Raw genomic sequence first — 20,188 nt, 5'->3', positions numbered from 1 at the left:
CTGAATCAGACTCATTGGTTTTCTCCTCTATTGGTGTGTCGAGAGACATAACCGATTCATTTTCAAACAGACAAGCCTTAGCCAAAGATTTGTTTGCCTCTATCTTAACAGCAGAATCTGTAGCATTCATTACTTGCATGAGCGTGAGATTTTCATTGTCAAGGTATGAAATGGATTTAGCACCTACAAGATGATAACCTGGAAGCTGAGGTAGTGGTTCGAGCAAAACAGAGCTACCTGGTTGCAAATTGGACACTTTAACAGCTATATTTTGAACTGTATTAGCTGGAATGGTAACAGTGCTTGTGTTTCTTGCTATACCTATATCTGTTTCTACAGAGAAGATTGAAGGTGACACATTGTCTTTAAGGTATAGGGTCTTTGTTGCTATGTTTAGAATTGCACCATTTGACTCTAAGAAGTCCATTCCTAATATCATTGTCTGGTGGAACTTTTCAAAAACATGAAATTTTGGATAATAAACCATGTTGCCAAATGATATTGGTATCTGGATGGCACCCAAACTACAGTGGTGCTCACCGCCAGCAACACGTACACATATAGGAGGATGCTGTAATGTTGAAGTGTCGACAGAGAGCCTTTTTAACATAGGTAACGCTACACAACTAATGGTAGCCCCTGTGTCGACTAGAGCCTTTACTGGGGAGCCATTAACTTCAACACTAACAGTATTGTTACCTATAGGGGTGATTAAACTGACACATTCCTTACAGCTAACAGAACATGTGGTTGATGTTTTACTTAGATTGTTAGTTGGTATGCTAGTTGAAGAAGTTAGGCGTTTGATCTTGGATGTGTTAGCTGTAATAGAAGTGTTAGTCTGTGTTGTTGTGCAGTGGTGCCTATCCTTGCTAGGGATAGGCGCGCATCCCTAGCGTGAACCTAACGCATTGTCATTTTTCTTTGCTCTACAGACATCTTCTGTATGACGCCAATATCCACAATATGTGCATTTTGTGTTATAAGCTGGACACTTAAGTCTATGAAGACAGGACATACCACATCCTTGGCAAGGTCTGGTTGGTTGCTGTTGTTGGTTTGGTTGCCATTGCCTAGTCTGTCTCCCTTGGTTCCGTCCTCGCTGGTTATTTGAGTTGTTAGTTCGTTGATGGTGCTGTTGGTGCGGTTGTTGCTGTTGGTATGCCTGATGTTGGTACGGCTGTTGTTGGTACGGCTGCTGTTGGTACAGCTGCTGTTGTTGCTGCTGTTGTTGGTACGGCTGTTGTCTGAATGGCTGTTGTTGGAACTGCTGTTGTTGAAACGGCTGTTGATGAAACGTTTGTTGTTGGTGCTGCTGTCGTTGGAATGGCTGTTGCTGAAAGTTCTGTGAACCATGCACAACTGAATTTATTTTAGCCGATATGTTTGTTTGAAAAGTGTCTAGTCTTTGTGCAATATCTGACACCATTTTTATAAGAGAGACATCTGCCTCTATCGAACACTCAAGTTCTGCTTGTCCTAATTCTATAAAGTGGCGCAGATCCAGGAATGTTTTAAGGTTCCTTTCCTAAAACTTTGGCACGTAGACTTGGGATAAGTCCTTGGACTACAATTTGAACCTTGTAGTCTTCGTCCATATTGTGTCCAACAGCTTTCCTTTCTGCTCTTTCTAAGTAGTCCTCTACCTTTTCATCTGATCCTTGTTTAATAGAAACAAATTTTATGTTTTGCGTTTTACTGTGGAAACGGTCTATAAAAGCTCGTTTAAAGATGTTGAAGTTAGACTTTGTGTCCTGGTCTAAACTTTGTAGCCACAAGGCAGCACTACCATCAAATTGACATGCTATAGCTGCCATTGTTCTGGTGTCTGTAAGACCATGGAAATTTTTCCATGACTCAAATTTCTCAAGCCAAATGATTGGGTCTGTTCCACAGAATTTTGGAATAGTTATACCAGAGATAGCCATATCTGACACAGATGATAAAGGTTGTTGAACAACTACAGGTGGTGTCGCTGTAATCACTGGTGTCGCTGTAACTACCGATGTCGCTGTTATCACAGGTGTTGTTGTCGCTGTAACTACAGGTGTCGTTATAACTGCAGGTGTCGCTGTAACTACAGGTGGTGCTGTAGCCGCAGATGTCGCTATAACAGGTGTTGCTGTAGCTGCAGGTGTTGCTGTAACTGCGGGTGTCGCTGTAACTGCAGGTGTTGCTGTAACTGCAGGTGTCGGTGTAACAGCAGGTGTCGCTGTAACTGCAGGTGTCGGTGTAACTACAGGTGTTGTTGTAACTGCAGGTGTCGCTGTAATTGCAGGTGTCGCTGTAACTGCAGGTGTCGCTGTAACTTCAGGTGTTGCTGTAACTGTAGGTGTCGCTGTAACTACAGATGTTGCTGTAGCCGCAGTTGTCGCTGAAACTACAGGTGTTGCTGTAACTGCAGGTGTTGCTGTAACCACAGATGTCGCAGTTATCATAGGTGTTGCTATAACAACAGGTGTCGTTGTTGTTATCACAGGTGGTGTCACTGTAATCATAGGTGATGCTGCTGTAACAACAGGTGTCGTTGTTGTAATCACAGGTGATGTTGTAGATGTTGTCGATTGACTTCTAAGGGTCGGACCTTCTCCTACTCCATATTTAGCTGGAGGGTAGTGTCGAGGCATCCGGGATCTTTGGTTTCTCCACCAAGCTTTCACCGCGTTTTGGTGTTCGGTGTTTATTTTATGTTGTTTCTGTAAAATATGAGGAGACAGCCGATTAAGTTTACTGTGGTCTTTATTCTGTCCCAGAGAGAAGTCATAATACAAAATATAAATCATTACAGAACATCATAGTTATAGATTAAGATGGACATGGACAATTGACTTAATAGAGATTAATTGTCAGTTACAAATAATGGACAAGGACATGATAAGGATTATTTGAACATTTACAATTGTAGAATTAAAATAAATGAATGAGCTGTATTTACATTGAAATTAATCCAACATAAGTTAAGATCTTGTTAAATTTGAGACTTTACAATAATTCAAAGGTCAAGGCTTTAGCTTTGAACAAAGGGGAATAATCAATATATTTAAATGGGGGGAAATTAGATGTGGTAGAGTTCACTTGCAGTGAGAGGTATTGTTAATGCCTCAGTCTTCAGCAAAATAACAAAATGAGAATTGGAAATATCTTGAATTACACAAAACATAATAATTGTCTTGTGATAAAATAGTTAATTTTAACTCATTAACAGAATAAATGTTTATAGTTAATGTTTATTTAATTTGAAATAATTGACTTTTGAATGTGCTTACTTCTGATTAACAAAATGTTTCAAGCTCATAAAGTATTCGAAAAATAGGATTTTAGATTCACAAAAGACAATTTCCAAAGATAATGTTATATGTACACAAATAAAAGCATAAGTATTATAATATTCAAAACCTGACACTAAGACAGTACCTCAGTTTCAGATTATAAAATATGTATTCACATAAAATAAGTATGGCAAGAAATATAATAACATTCTGAACCCAAGTATTTATATATGCAGCTTATTAACAATGCAATGGTTATTTCAGATATCAGAATCTGCATGTGTAAAAGGTGAATGGGCGAAAAGCAGTATTCAAATATAATAAGCGTTGATTTGAATAAATCATAGGTTCAGAAGGTTATAATCAATTACGCATAAAACAAACAGGTACCTGAACAAGGAAATACATGTCGAACAAGGACAGAATATCTGTAGTTGTGAATAAAGGATATTTTGAAACCTCTTGCCATGTTTACAGTTGCTGATGCAGCATTTAACCAAAGGGCGATAACTCTAAACAGCTATACTTTTAGAATAGGTAGCACACTACTAATATTTAATTTGATGCATAATCAATGCCGTGATATACAAATAAATTTTGCAAAGCATTTGATATAGTTTTCGCTAAATATTCCTCATTCACAACATGTGCATAAAAACAGATAATACGGAAAAATCAGTAGACTGATCGCTTATATACGGTCATTGTAAGTTACATTAAAAAATATATATAAAAATCATATCTGAATTCATTCAATGTCAAATATAATGCATTTAACATTTCAAATATATTATTGTATTTTCTTGAGACGTGATACAAAATAACTAAAAAGTATTGATGCATATTGGCTAACGTTACAAACTTTATAAAATAATGTACATGTTTTAGATACAATAAAATAGAAAATGCTCACCTGTAAAATATGAGGAGACAGCCGATTAAGTTTACTGTGGTCTTTATTCTGTCCCAGAGAGAAGTGATGAATTTGGGCACTAGAGACACTTTAACGTGACTGTCCGCGAAAAGACGAGAATTTGATTGGATAATAAAAATTAACTCAAAATACAAATATCAATGACAAAACTTTGATTGGTCGAACGTAAGCTGGGGTTTTACGCCCAAATATTTCAACTCAACCCGTCACTAATACTGTTACGTCATGCTAATGGCTTTGACCGGGACTAATTGCAAGTGCTCACCTTGTTTTAATTCTCGGACAACAACAATTGTTCTCGGTGTCAGAACTGACCGGAAGAGTCAATGTGGTTTGAGCTTTTCGGTAAATAGCAGATGTATAATTTTCTGTTAAGGATTATGTACTGAAGAAAATATGAAAAGCCTAGCTTAATAAGACTGACCAAACCCAAAAATACTTTTATACTCAAGGTGGTGACATTTCCCATAAGATTAAGATATCAGTTCTCAAGACGACAATTACAAAGAATGTATAAGTTTTGTAGAGGAAACTGTATATATTACAACATATTTAAGGTAAATAAAGGTTCATAAGGAAAATAAAGAAATGAAATAAAATGCAAATTTTCCTTATGAAACATCCATCAATAGTCCTAATAAATCCTAATAAAAAAATGTAAGTCTGATTAAGATCCTCTATTTATCATACATAAAACATTGTTATATATGTTATTGAGATCTTATAAGGTACTCTAAAAGAGATTAAAATAAATGCTGCAGATATTACGATGCCTTAATTCAATATGAGAGTTACTAAACCCCTGTCATAGCTACATTTGTACGTGTAAGAGCTTAGGCCTACATGTCCATGCATATGTAGATCTATGGTATAAGTTGATGATGTCTTGTTTAGGTCTCCGTTTTCCTGCTTTTATTGCAATACATGATGTTCAACATGCAGGTTGGGTATCTGGGTGTTTTGTGGTCCTAGTTCTCCTCGCAACATAATGTTTTTTAACATATTTGTGTCGCTTTATTTACATTTTACATCGTTCAAACTGCCGATTTGTCGTAGAGAAATTAATCAACTTGACCCTGTGCATTTATTCTTTGCTACTAAACATGGATTATTGCAGATGCCCCAACAAAGGTGTTTTACCCTATTTTTACTTCATTTCAGGCCAGGTTTCGGATTGTCTGCATGTGGTGAAAACCTACTTTCGCTTCGCGTATGTCTGGCATATTGCTTATGTCATTGAAGAAAATAGGCGCGCCGCTTAAGACTCGTATAATTGGAAAATCGACTATTGCGCTCCATTGTGCTGTATAGTTTAATAGTTATCTACTTTGTCCCGCATTACTGTTCGTATCCTATTATGTCATCGTGTTCGTTTTATATGTCTTGATAAAGGGGCAGATCGCCTCGAAAATTTGACAATTTTCTTTTGCCCACACGGTTGGAATTACTTCCTTGTGCCATATATATATGTTGGAGCTCTTGAGGCTGTTTGAAGAGCTCCCTTGAATGGGGCGAAAGCGCTCTCTAGTCAGTCGTTATTGTTCTTATAGATTTCGTCCGTAAGGATTTTTCTTTAAATTAATCATATAAATATTTATATAGTGTTTATTTGAAGAATGCAGAGTTTTAGGTAAAATCTTATTACAAATACTCATCTGGCTTAGTGTATCTCTGTGTTCCCTGACAACAATCTTATTTATACTCCATTGCATTGGACGATGAACAAAACCCAATAATAAGAATTTACAACGTATATGTTATATGGGCATTATTATTACGAAAGAATATCTCTAATCAAAATGCTTTAGTTGGTATATGACTAGTTTCCTATTGTTCTGGACATAATATCTAATAATTTATTTTTGATTAGTTCCAAATTTGATGAAATAGCATAGAACCGTAACGAATAATGAAAATAATATACTCACCAAAATTCATTCTACAAAGCTCGTTGACAATATAACGATTTGTAGACGACTTGGTAAAAAAATGCTTGCTCCAAATAACTAGCGATCTTATGGAGAATAACAAAGCTTCAAACTTATGGCGACTATCACAAACGCTGCATAAACCACTAAATTAGGATTGCCAGCTTGACAGATAGAAACTGATACAAACCAAATTACACTTACACACAATGAATTCGAATATCTGGCAGGGTAGTTCATATGCACATGACGAATATCCTTGTCACCGAACACCCAGGGATATGTACACATATGTATCCCAATAATGTGTACCCCGTACCAGGAAACAAACTGTAAAGGAGACATTGCCGTAGAACATTGTACAGATTTATTCAGCTCATGATTTACATACCTGTACAACTCATGCACAACATTACATATTTAAACCTAACAATATCTCTTTCCTCAAGTGTAGTATTTCAATCGAACCTATTGTCTCCCCTTTCACGAGGAAACAACACTATTGACAATCAACTTATTTTATAAATGTTAATTGTGTTCTGACACGGAAAAAATTAATTCCGGAATTTTCGGTCCCGCTCCGGTTTCCGGCTTTAATTGCAGTGGTCGAAAGTTGTATTTTACGTAAATGTCGCTGTACGTGTGCATCACACAGAAATTGATCATCCCTTGCGTAATCAAGATGTAAGTCGGGTATAATTATCTTAAATAAGTTCCTTTAATGTTCAGGAAGAACTAGACACTTTCGATTTGTCTAATCATTTACCCACAGATGCTAAACTGGATTATGATAGTTTATTTTATTTTTTTTAAATAAATTACACCTTTGTATTGTACAGTAACACCTTTGTATTGTACAGTAAACGGTTCAACAATTCAACATCGTTTGTTCGCATTTTCGGTTAGCTGCCAAAACAAATTGACTTGAACTCAAGTGACTATTAAACTCTGAACAGTGTGTCAATAATATCATTATCATAAACATTCACGATCACTTTATCAAAATTGGTCATATAGAAAGTGGATTGTCCAATGATGGTGCATGGAATAAGAAAACGGTTAACTAAAGAAAGTTCTTACACAACTAGAAGTAATTAGACATTCACCGAAGTAAATTAACCGTCCCAGACAAATCCATAGCAGGTTATGACAGGAGGTATTGATGAAGTTGGACCACTCCGATTAACAGGAGTTTCACGCACACTCTCATATCAATCCGAATTCTAGCAGAAGATGCTAGCCCTTTGGGCAAAATATCAAACACATTGGTTTGGGTGAAATTCAGACCATAGTTTGTTGCGCATTACATAATCATAAAATATAACAGTATAACAATACAGCTATTTTTATAGAATAAATGTATACTACAGTCCTCCAGCTATACTAATTACTACATCCACAGCAATAATCTAATATCATTATTCAAAGTTAAAAGGGGGGGGGGGGGGGATTTTAGAGTAGTTTGGAAAAGAAAAAGAAAGGCATTTGTCTGCTGCCGCCTAGCTTGCAAATTTAGAAGTGTTGATGTTTTCACATCAGACAGGTGTGACACAACACATACACATGGTATTTAGTTAAGAGTTATTTTAATAGTACTTCGCGTTGTGTTTTACATATCCTTAACATACTCTAGTTCCTAACCCCTCGGACCCCCGTCCGGGGGATGTTGGTTTGTGGCTTTCATCCTGGAGTCTCTCTCTCAACTCCCTAGATTCCCAGTATACCTAACAACCTAGCACCTACTCCGCCCCGCCCCTTTGTGCATATATTAAAAAGGCACGTGCGACCTAAAATACACTAAATCAACTATCTAAATTCCAAAATCCACCACACCCCTTCCTCATCTGTGCTGACAGCCTGGCCTCACTCTGACCACTCCAGTCACTGCTATCTCATCTACAGGCTGTCAGATCGCTGGCCAGCGGCTAGAGAATCCAAAACTACCGACAATAACATATACTATTTCTTTTGTTCCATTTGTGATGCATTTTATCTGTTATTCCTAAACCCTCGTATCTTAAGCTCATTATTTGAATTATCTTAGTTCCCCTTACATTTCACTAATTATCAGCTCATTTTATTACAGAGGGCATAGTTCTATTATTTTCATGATTTCCCATTGGTCAGTTAGAATAGTTAAGTGCTGATTTACTAATGTAAGGCTTTTAATCCCATTGCTCAGTCAGAGTATTTATCGCTCTGACCTTATATGATCGGAAACACATGTTACCAATTTACCAATGGGCGATTAACTATGATAGCCAGACCCCCTTACTTCCTTCCTGTACAAAATAGATAAATAAGGCGAAGTATTATCTCGCCCTTAGGTCATAATTGACACCAAGGAAGAACCAGCAAACTGTTAAAGCTGTGATCATTTTACTTGCATAAAATTGCCTACTATCATTTTCTTAATAACATATTAAATCTTGATATTCATTATTAGCAGTACCAGATTTACGCGAATTACTTGAATCAGTCACCAGTGTTTTAACCTCACTACCTCTCGGGACGTCCAGATCAGTAATGACAATTTCTAGGTAACCCCTAACTGCTCACTCGGGACGTCCAGATCAGTAATGACAATTTCTAGGTAACCCCTAACTGCTCACTCGGGACGTCCAGATCAGTAATGACAATTTCTAGGTAACCCCTAACTGCTCACTCGGGACGTCCAGATCAGTAATGACAATTTCTAGGTAACCCCTAACTGCTCACTCGGGAAGTCCAGATCAGTAATGACAATTTCTAGGTAACCCCTAACTGCTCACTCGGGAAGTCCAGATCAGTAATGACAATTTCTAGGTAACCCCTAACTGCTCACTCGGGAAGTCCAGATCAGTAATGACAATTTCTAGGTAACCCTTAACTGCATTGTAATCGCGTTTCACTTTCTGTGGAGGATTACCTTTCCTCCTTTACACCCCATTTGGTGTCGCGACGATGTATGAACGCCGTTCTGGATCAGCGCATGTCGTATGACCCATGGGGTTCCCCGTGTCCTGATTGTCCAGCGTGATCCGCACTTCCTCTCCTGTGTGAATTTCAGGTAGTTCTTTTCCGGCATGAGATACTGGTTGTAGTTATATGCATAACACTTAATGATCTCTGAATTTAGTAAAGTTCGACCATCTTGGAATTAAAATTTTCTCCGTCAAGGGTTCTATGGTTCTGACTTGTCCATTATCAGTTCACAGGATCATCAGTTGATGCAACAGATGTTGATTTGTAATCCACCAAAGCTTTGAATATGTCGTCCTGCTTTATGACTCATTTCGTGATATTTACTGCACTGTCCGCTTCCGTATGTGTTGGTAATGTGAAAAATTAGAAAATGCCTGTTGAAAATATTGTCGATTGCTTATTCATTGTATTCCTGAAAGCATATTGTGGTTCATCGTCAGACACGAATTCCACAGGTACGCTTTAATGCGCGAAGATATCTTTAGTTTGCCAAGACATAAGTACTGGATGTACTAGGTAAGCACGTAAGTTCCAAATACCTTAAACAGTAGTTCATGAACACCAAATCACTTTTGTTACAAAGCAGCAGAAGTACACCTGTTGGGGCGCCCGGATAACGGTTTTACAACCGAAGATGCTTTCCTCTGGTTTATTTTCTCCACTTTTATATCTGTATTAATTCCTAGCCACCATACCAATGTTGCGGTGCGTTCGCGAGATTTTGGAATTAGGAATTGGGAATATCTCTTTTTTGTGTGTCTATATTCAGTTTGATATATGGGTCTCCCATGGTGGGATCATAGTCTATGATTGATCTTTCGAGTGACACATAGGCTGTTCTATTAGTTTTTGGCTATTATTCGACTTTATTCCGGTTGTGTACAGTCTATCTTAGATCATATTCCTCAATGTCCTTCCTGGTCCTGTGCTATTTTGTTTCAGTTGACAAATGTTTTCTCGATCATTAATCTGTAATACCAGTGAGCAGTGGGCGTTTCGTTAGTAGTCGATTGGTGGATTTTATTATAATCTACAATATGGCGCGATGGCTGTATTGTGCATTATGTAATGGATAATTCCCTCAACCTGTCCTTTATTAGAGAGAATTGATATACTGTAGTATCGAGCCCGCAGGAGCGCGCTACTGTTCATTCTCTCTAATAATGGACACGTTGAGGAATGTATCCTCTTTAAAACCAAGCATACACTATACCCAGTACCCTACTTACCATGGCACATCCCACTTCAGTTATTACAAAACTCGCCTGTGACAAATAATGGACTAACAATGTTGGGATGCACCACAGGCGTCTACAGATATGCACTTCTGATTTTGGAAAAAATATAATAGCCTACCCTTCTATATGAACAAGGTGAGACGCTCCGATACAACTCTGGAACAGAAGTTGACTTTTCAAGCAAGCATTTTTGCAAGGAGCAATCTTATTGGCAATACATATATTTACAAATGTATTGACCATTCAGATTGCTCCTTGCAAAACTGCTCTCTTGAAAGGCAAATTTCCATTTCAGAGCTGACGCATTTTCCGGTTCTTGGAGAACATCGTGTGCTGTTTCTTATAAAAAACATAATTTCGCGGAAAAAAAAACCCTGGCATGCACTGCAAAAATATTTCTCTTAATCAAGGTGACAATGCAAGTTAAAAAGTATTCAATTAATACTTAAAAAAAAATAAGTACACTTGTATTTCAAGAATCGTTTATGACACATCCCATTTTGAGATCAGCCATTTTTGTTTTTCTCCCTACCGGTATTCTGAAGCGTTCACCAACCCCAACATAAAGCGCGTGAATCGACACACGTGCGCTCAGTCTATACAATTACATATCACCGCATAGCTCATTTGTTTGATTGGAGCTGTAATTGAACGTATTGTCCGTTACAAAGCACGAGCACATGTTAGTATTTGATTACTAACCTGTTTCGAGCACGTGCGCGAGTTAATATTTGGTAATCAACCTGCGTCCGTGCATAGCTGTAGGGTATGAAACATGGGTAAGACCACAGGGGTTTGTTACATTGGAAGGCTGCATGGGTCCTGGATCGTAGGGGGCACATAAAATCAATATTGGAAAAACCAATCAAATTTTATTTTAGTAAATTATATATTTACTTAAAAGAAAAATCATTGATTCGAACTCGACCTGCACTCATGCATCGGTATACCAACCTGGGCATTCCTTCGCTTCGCGGCTCAGGATTCACAACCTGCACGTGCCCAGGTTGGTATACCGATGCATACCTCCTCTTCGGTTGATATCCAATACTCTATATTTTATAAAGTGGTAGTCTCTGCCCTTGCTTAGCGCACAGCATATATGTAGCAAAACGACTGACATGTTGTCAGTATGTTTTAGGTTAGATGTGTGTGTCTTTTGGCTGTATCCTTATAAATACCCCAAAACATATAAAAACGTAGGCTGTCATTCTAATAAATGTACGTTAATATCTAGAAGATATAATTTTTTCAATGAATGACAACGGTAGAAAGATATATCACAGTTATTTGGTTTTGGTATGTGGTCTACCAATTCCACTAACCCATGCACAAGGTATTAAATTCCAGTGTCATATGACAAAGGAAATATAGCCCAAACAAATAGTAAAGAATATGTTACAGTGATTTGGTTTAATTACGCCATAAACAACCTCTCAAACTATTCATCAGATTGTAAGTTCTAATGTTTCAGGGTATCGGTGATAAAGTCCAGACAAAACCATGTAAAAAGGATGAAAAATGGAGTGCTGGTAGGACGGTCAGACCGATGGAACAACACAACAAAAAACTGTATCATCCCTTTGCCCTTTGTTCCAGTTGGAGGGCTATTAAAATAACACCCGTGAACTTTTTTGTAATTCTTTCATTTATCCAAAGTGTCATAAAAGAATTACAAAAAAAATAAATAAATAAACACTCGTGAATAGTATTTTTATTAACGAATTCAAGATCCCAGAAATTATTCATTTACATGTATCTACCCTCTTAATTATGAAATTGTGGCCATATTGAAAAACAATGTGACCAAAGGCCTTTTTCATTTGTTTAAAGTTATCATGTAAATAAAAGCAGTGGTTTTTTTAAAGTATATATGGCGGCCATTTTGAAAAAAAACCAAGATGGCTGACAGAACATCTTTACCAATTACTAACTTTCATATTTGCATTTAGTTACCCTAAAAATATATGTTTAGAGCAAAAAATGGGATTTTATATTACATGAAATTAGTTTTCAGGATACAATGTATTAGAATTTGAACTCTCTCTTCTATGTAGGCCATTTTGAAACCGATTACTAACAATCACATTAAGAAACCCTGAAAAAATAAGCATAGAACAGAAATTAAATGCTTTATCCATTAGTTTTCAAAGATATTAGATAACAACATTTCTATGTTGGCCAGTTTGAAGATTAAGATGGCCAACAACTTTTACCAATTACTTTTGCTCATATTTGGATTCACTTACCCTGAAAATATAGGTATGGAAAAAATTGGGATTCTACATCAATTTGATTTTAAGAACGTATGCTTTAAATATTTTTGTTGTAGCCATAATTAAAAAAGCAGCAAGATCCGGTTGGGGTCCCGTTCCCAAATACCTTATATTAGGTCATAGTAGCAATTTGCAAAATTCCATACATGTATCACCAAGTGCACGATTTTATGCTTAACTCTCCGCACTAATTGTAGAATAAAGCGATCGTTTGTACTGACCATTGTTCTATGTACCTAATTCTAAATAGGTATTGTATCCTAAAAATGTTTCATATATACATTATACCTATTTAATGCGAAATATCAAAGAAACACAATTTAACAAAGCATAACAATTTATTGACTCGTGCCCTATCCGGGCCTCGAACTCACGATCTACGGCACCCAATTCGCCTAGCCAAACATATCTGCGCCTTCTACCACTGCGCCACATCCACATCCCCAAAAAAGGATGTTTCAATGACGAAGTGATAGTCGGTTCGATATGCTGACATGATCACTGTGGAAATTGTCAAATCAAATCTTTGGATCAACAACACGTAGTGCATATGATATCAAAGAAACACAATTTAACAATTCAATTTAATGTGTATATAGTTATTTTATTGTATGATGAATTACCTCCCCTGGTTGTGTTACCGTATGCATAGACGCAGCTGTGTGTGAGGTAAATTAGAAAAAAACAAAAACACAGACGGAGTGGAACTCAAAATTTTATTTTTGAAGGCATTCAATAAAAGGTTATGAGTATAATATATTGAATCTCGACATTATTCTGAGTATAGTTATAGTATATTAGTTTAGAGATTCTACAATATTAGATATAAAACAAAAAAAATATGTTATTCATATGGCACGCAAGAACAATGAAGCTAATCATTAAAGCACTCGGTTATACTATTGCAAAGAAGACAAACATATAAAGTGTAAACAATTTCATATGATATAGAAAAATACTTTCCCTTCGCTAAGACATATTAAAAAAGACATGGGGGAAAAGCTCTTTAAATATGGCACTTTGAAAATCCTCTTGACAATGTTTCATATTTAGGCTAGCCACTGAGCCACGGCAATTTATGTTCATTTACCGATACCGGATCTAAACAGATCTAACTCAACAACAAACAACCACAAGACTTTATTAAAATAGTACATTGTACAGGGAATTTATGGTACTTGAACCTGTAGAAAGACTTTTATATATGTCCCCTAATTCCCAGTCGGTGTGGATATTTTTCTACATTTTTATAAAGTATGCTGTACAGTTCAATATTAATACTAAGAGTTGATTGTAAATTATATAATTCCTATTTTGTCGTATATCTTTATAGTGAATCTGGGTAATTCGATAATAAGATATCACGATCTAATGGTCCCAATTTATATCCATAAGATTAGGTATGGCATGTGATGCCTCAAATACTTACTTTGCAGCTTGTAAAAAATACCTTTTCTAGATAACAAATAAAACTGCATTAATGAACTTGTCGACGGAGGAGAGCCCAGCTAAAGAGAAACTCATATCAAGCTCCGAACTGCTTTAATTGGTACCAAATGTAATTGGACAGAATATCACACACTCCATACAAAGTCATCATTATATTTCTTTTTAAATTTAAGATCGAGTTATGGTTCATAATGTTACCCCCTAAATGTATAATATTATAATATATATAAGAGACAGTGGGTGATGCAAAGCACTAATACATGTATGCAGATAACTGAACAGTTATTGTGATAAATTGAAAAAGTCAATGGCAGACATATTTCAAAAACAAATTAAGAAAATTTTATAATAACATTTGAGATGTTATACTTTTTTATTTTAAATACACCACATATACTATTACTTAGAAACAAGATTGGTAGATATCATAGGTGAACTTTAATGTCTTAATAGTACAATTTCAGGGTCCTTCATTCGCAAGTTGATTAATTCCTAATATTTGTTAAGGTTTCATTTTGTTTCTTTTGACATAAATACATCGAATTTGATAAGCATCATAATATCCTGAATATCTTCGAGTGTACATCCTCGCAGTTTATCGTTGACTCTTTGAAAGGGACGATTGCCCAGCGCCCCCTATATCGATTAATGTGAAATTTGGAAAGGGACATAACTCTGGCAGCTATCAATATTTGGCTTCTTCCTAGTAAATTTTTTTAATTAAAGTTATTTTAAGTAAATAACAGGTTTGATAACAAGTGATTTTCCACACTAAAGGGCGTCTTTTGCTGATGCTAATATATTTGTATATCAAAAGTAAAAAAAGAAATAAAGGGGGAAATATATAAACTGACTGACAACAGTACTTTGCACTTCACCGTAGTGACGTACTAATGTAAATCATCTACTGTAGGAGCTTAATATAAAACACAATGGAAGAATAAAAGTGTTGGTTTATAGACTGGGTGAGATCCCAAAGCTTGGTGTAATCACCACACTATTGAGATAGTGTTACTACTTCCACAGATACTAGGGATTTCGGCACAATCGAATCCAACGGTGATGCATTCGAATCCAAACAATGTTGACTCCCAAACTCTCTTCTTCACAGTTAGGCACCATTCCGTGTTGGCAGGCACATCTTTCCTACAAGAAATGGTAAATGTATTTCATACGTGTACATCAGGTTTACTAAAGGTTATTAAAGGTTTTATTAGTTTAACATCCTATCAACAGCTAATTAAGGTCATGTAAAGACGTGCCAGATTTGTTGTTGGGGGAAACCGGAGAACCCGGAGAAAACCACTGACCAGCGGTCAGTACTTGGCAACTGTCCCATATTGAAGGTGAAGGGGTTGTAGTAACAAGTCGAAACATCTTACAAGTAACCACTCGGCCACTGTAGCCCCGTCATACATCACAAGGTTCACTACTACATCTCCGGACACCAGGTATATTGTCCCGGCGTATGATAGAATATGCATTATGTCAATAAAATGCGAGGAATCAATTTAATATTATTGTGATAGAACCTTAAAGCGATTTCAATTGACTAGAAATTCATTCTGACGTCATGGCAGAAACAATGACGTCAGAATAAATAAAGTTACGTCACGATTTCGAGCACGGCGGCACAAAATGGTTGCGTCTGCCGGATTTTTTTAGTATATGATGGTGTTGAAATTTCTTGAAATGTAGTTATGTGATAAAAAAATGAAATTATATGGAATGCAAAAATAAAAACTTTGTCTAAAAATGAGTATACAATTAAGATCTTATAATTTACAAGGTTGGAGATTGATCTAAGATTGATGTATATTTTATGCCATTGCAAGTAGGAAATTTCCGTGATTAAAAATACATTGACGTCAATAGACATTAAAAGAACACTTGACCTGAAATTCATTTTAGGTCAAGTGTCTTACTGTTTTGGCCATACGTAAGGTGTAGCAAACCACTGGTCAGTATTTGGTCTACTTGAGGTATTGACCTCCCAGTATTGATTGGTTGAATGACGAAAGCAAATCTATCAATTATTGATAGTGGCATGTTGGGCTTTGTTTAAGTAAAACTTACTCGATCGTAAATTCTTCGTCGTTTAGCTGCATTGACTCCGAGTCAATAGTGTAGCGACATTTTGTGAGTGGTCTGCGCAACGGGTTCTTAACCTTCATTGTAATAGTCACTTCGTCATTCACAGCAACCGTTTCAGGACTGATCTGTAGAATACAAATTGTCGGCATTATTAACGCTGGATGGGCATATGGTAGACTTTACCTTCGTCACTATGCCCTACATTACACATTATTTTTTAATACAATAAGTGACGTAAAAGGTATTCAAGTAACCTCCTAATATGTACCAGTCCAGCTCAGGTAACCCTCTAATATGTACCAGGCCAGGTCAAATAACCTCCTAATATGTACCAGTCCAGGTCAAGTAACCCTCTAATATGTACCTGTCCAGGTCAAATAACCTCCTAATATGTACCAGTCCAGGTCAGGTAACCCTCTAGTATGCACCAGTCCAGGTCAAATAACCTCCTAATATGTACCAGTCCAGATCAAATAACACCCTAATATGTACCAGTCCAGGTCAAATAACACCCTAATATGTACCAGTCCAGGTCAGGTAACCCTCTAGTATGTACCAATCCAGATCAAATAACCTCCTAATATGTACCAGTCCAGATCAAATAACCCTCTAATATATACCAGTCAAGGTCAGGTAACCCTCTAGTATGTACCAGTCCAGGTCACATAACACCCTAATATGTACCAGTCCAGATCAAATAACCCTCTAATATGTACCAGTCCAGGTCAAGTAACCCTCTATTATGTACCTGTCCAGGTCAAGTAACCCTCTAATATGTACCTGTCCAGGTCAAATAACCCTCCTAATATGTACCAGTCCAGATCAAATAACCCTCTAATATGTACCAGTCCAGGTCAAATAACACCCTAATATGTACCAGTCCAGGTCAAGTAACCCTCTAATATGTACCAGTCCAGGTCAGGTAACCCTCTAATATGTACCAGTCCAGGTCAAATAATCCTCTAATATATACCAGTCCAGGTCAAGTAACCCTCTAATATGTACCTGTCCAGGTCAAATAACACCCTAATAAGTACCAGTCTAGGTCAAATAACACCCTAATATGTACCTGTCCAGGTCAAATAACACCCTAATATGTACCAGTCCAGGTCAAATAACACCCTAATATATACCAGTCCAGGTCAAATAACACCCTAATATGTACCTGTCCAGGTCAGGTAACCCTCTAGTATGCACCAGTCCAGGTCAAATAACCTCCTAATATGTACCAGTCCAGGTCAAGTAACCCTCTAATATGTACCAGTCCAGGTCAGGTAACCCTCTAGTATGTACCAGTCCAGATCAAATAACCTCCTAATATGTACCAGTCCAGGTCAGGTAACCCTCTAATATGCACCAGTCCAGGTCAAGTAACCTCCTAATATGTACCAGTCCAGGTCAAGTAACCCTCTAATATATACCAGTCCAGGTCAAATAACACCCTAATATGTACCAGTCCAGGTCAAGTAACCCTCTAATATGTACCAGTCCAGGTCAAATAGCCTCCTAATATGTACCAGTCCAGGTCAAATAACCTCCTAATATGTACCAGTCCAGGTCAAATAACCTCCTAATATGTACCAGTCCAGGTCAAGTAACCCTCTAATATATACCAGTCCAGGTCAAATAACCTCCTAATATGTACCAGTCCAGGTCAAGTAACCCTCTAATATATACCAGTCCAGGTCAAATAACACCCTAATATGTACCTGTCCAGGTCAAGTAACCCTCTAATATGTACCAGTCCAGGTCAAATAACACCCTAATATGTACCTGTCCAGGTCAAATAACACCCTAATATGTACCTGTCCAGGTCAAATAACACCCTAATATGTACCAGTCCAGGTCAAGTAACCCTCTAATATGTACCAGTCCAGGTCAGGTAACCCTCTAATATGCACCAGTCCATGTCAAATAACCTCCTAATATGTACCTGTCCAGGTCAAGTAACCCTCTAATATGCACCAGTCCAGGTCAAATAACACCCTAATATGTACCTGTCCAGGTCAAATAACACCCTAATATGTACCAGTTCAGGTCAAATAACCTCCTAATATGTACCAGTCCAGGTCAAGTAACCCTCTAATATGTACCAGTCCAGGTCAGGGTAACCCTCTAATATGCACCAGTCCAGGTCAATAACCTCCTAATATGTACATGTCCAGGTCAAGTAACCCTCTAATATGTACCAGTCCAGGTCAAGTAACCCTCAGGTAACCCTCTAATATGCACCAGTCCAGGTCAAATAACCTCCTAATATTTACCACGTCCAGGTCAGGTAACCCTCTAATATGCATCAGTCCAGGTCAAATAACACCCTAAATGTACCAGTCCAGGTCAAGTAACCCTCTAATATGTACCTGTCCAGGTCAAATAACACCCTAATATGTACCAGTCCAGGTCAAATAACACCCCTAATATGTACCTGTCCAGGTCAAATAACACCCTAATATGTACCAGTCCAGGTCAAATAACACCCTATATGTACCTGTCCCTGTCAATATAACACCCTAATATATACCAGTCCAGGTCAAATAACACCCTAATATGTACCAGTCCAGGTCAAGTAACCCTCTAATATGTACCTGTCCAGGTCAAATAACACCCTAATATGTACCAGTCCAGGTCAAATATCACCCTAATATGTACCTGTCCAGGTCAAATAACACCCTAATATGTACCTGTCCAGGTCAAATAACACCCTAATATGTACCAGTCCAGGTCAAATAACACCCTAATATGTACCTGTCCAGGTCAAATAACACCCTAATATGTACCAGTCCAGGTCAAATAACACCCTAATATGTACCAGTCCAGGTCAAATAAACACCCTAATATGTACCAGTCCAGGTCAAATAACACCCTAATATGTACCTGTCCAGGTCAAATAACCTCCTAATATGTACCAGTCCAGGTCAAGTAACCCTCTAATTTGTAACTGTCCAGGTCAAATAACACCCTAATATGTACCAGTCCAGGTCAAGTAACACCCTAATTTATGTACCAGTCCAGGTCAAATAACACCCTAATATGTACCAGTCCAGGTCAAATAACACCCTAATATATACCTGTCCAGGTCAAATAACCTCTGGTATGTACCAGTCCAGGTCAAATAACCTCCTAATATGTACCAGTCCAGGTCAAGTAACACCCTAATATGTACCAGTCCAGGTCAAAGAACACCCTAATATGTACCAGTCCAGGTCAAATAACACCCTAATATGTACCTGTCCAGGTCAAATAACACCCTAATATGTACCTGTCCAGGTCAAATAACACCCTAATATGTACCAGTCCAGGTCAAGTAACACCCTAATATGTACCAGTCCAGGTCAATAACACCCTAATATGTACCTGTCCAGGTCAAATAACACCCTAATATGTACCTGTCCAGGTCAAATAACCCTCTAATATGTACCTGTCCAGGTCAAGTAACCCTCTAATATGTACCAGTCCAGGTCAAATAACACCTCTAATATGTACCTGTCCAGGTCAAATAACACCTCTAATATGTACCAGTCCAGGTCAAGTAACCCTCTAATATGTACCTGTCCAGGTCAAATAACACCTCTAATATGTACCTGTCCAGGTCAAATAACACCCTAATATGTACCTGTCCAGGTCAAGTAACCCTCTAATATGTACCTGTCCAGGTCAAATAACCCTCTAATATGTACCAGTCCAGGTCAAATAACACCCTAATATGTACCAGTCCAGGTCAAATAACACCCTAATATGTACCTGTCCAGGTCAAATAACACCCTAATATGTACCTGTCCAGGTCAAGTAACCCTCTAATATGTACCAGTCCAGGTCAAGTAACACCCTAATATGTACCAGTCCAGGTCAAATATACACCCTAATATGTACCAGTCCAGGTCAAATAACACCCTAATATGTACCAGTCCAGGTCAAATAACACCCTAATATGTACCAGTCCAGGTCAAATAACACCCTAATATGTACCAGTCCAGGTCAAATAACACCTCTAATATGTACCTGTCCAGGTCAAATAACCCCTAATATGTACCAGTCC

General features: G+C 37.5%; 2 protein-coding genes across 3 annotated transcripts in view; both read right to left on the bottom strand.

The window, feature by feature from the left end:
• Positions 1–1,505: 1,505 nt before the first annotated feature.
• Positions 1,506–3,992, bottom strand: LOC138316354 (integumentary mucin A.1-like). Its single transcript, XM_069258048.1, has 2 exons — positions 3,660–3,992; positions 1,506–2,696 (listed from the first exon to the last, which is right to left on the bottom strand). Exons 1-2 carry the CDS (start codon positions 3,675–3,677, stop codon positions 1,515–1,517), a joined length of 1,200 nt encoding a protein of 399 aa, XP_069114149.1. The 5' UTR covers positions 3,678–3,992; the 3' UTR covers positions 1,506–1,514.
• Positions 3,993–13,308: 9,316 nt separating this feature from the next.
• LOC138316352 (annulin-like) overlaps positions 13,309–20,188 on the bottom strand; it is a 77,435-nt gene continuing 70,555 nt past the window's right edge. For both annotated transcript variants that reach the window (XM_069258047.1, XM_069258046.1), the window contains 2 exons: positions 16,135–16,277; positions 13,309–15,204 (listed from right to left, as the gene is read on the bottom strand). In XM_069258047.1, the coding sequence (XP_069114148.1) occupies positions 15,048–15,204; positions 16,135–16,277 (300 nt within the window). In that variant the 3' untranslated portion in view covers positions 13,309–15,047. The remainder of the gene's footprint in view (positions 15,205–16,134; positions 16,278–20,188) is intronic.

Source organism: Argopecten irradians, chromosome 2, assembly GCF_041381155.1.
Source record: "Argopecten irradians isolate NY chromosome 2, Ai_NY, whole genome shotgun sequence".
NCBI classification, from domain to species: domain Eukaryota; kingdom Metazoa; phylum Mollusca; class Bivalvia; order Pectinida; family Pectinidae; genus Argopecten; species Argopecten irradians.
Note: the sequence above shows the minus strand (reverse complement) of the source record. Positions and strands in the feature narration are given on the sequence as shown.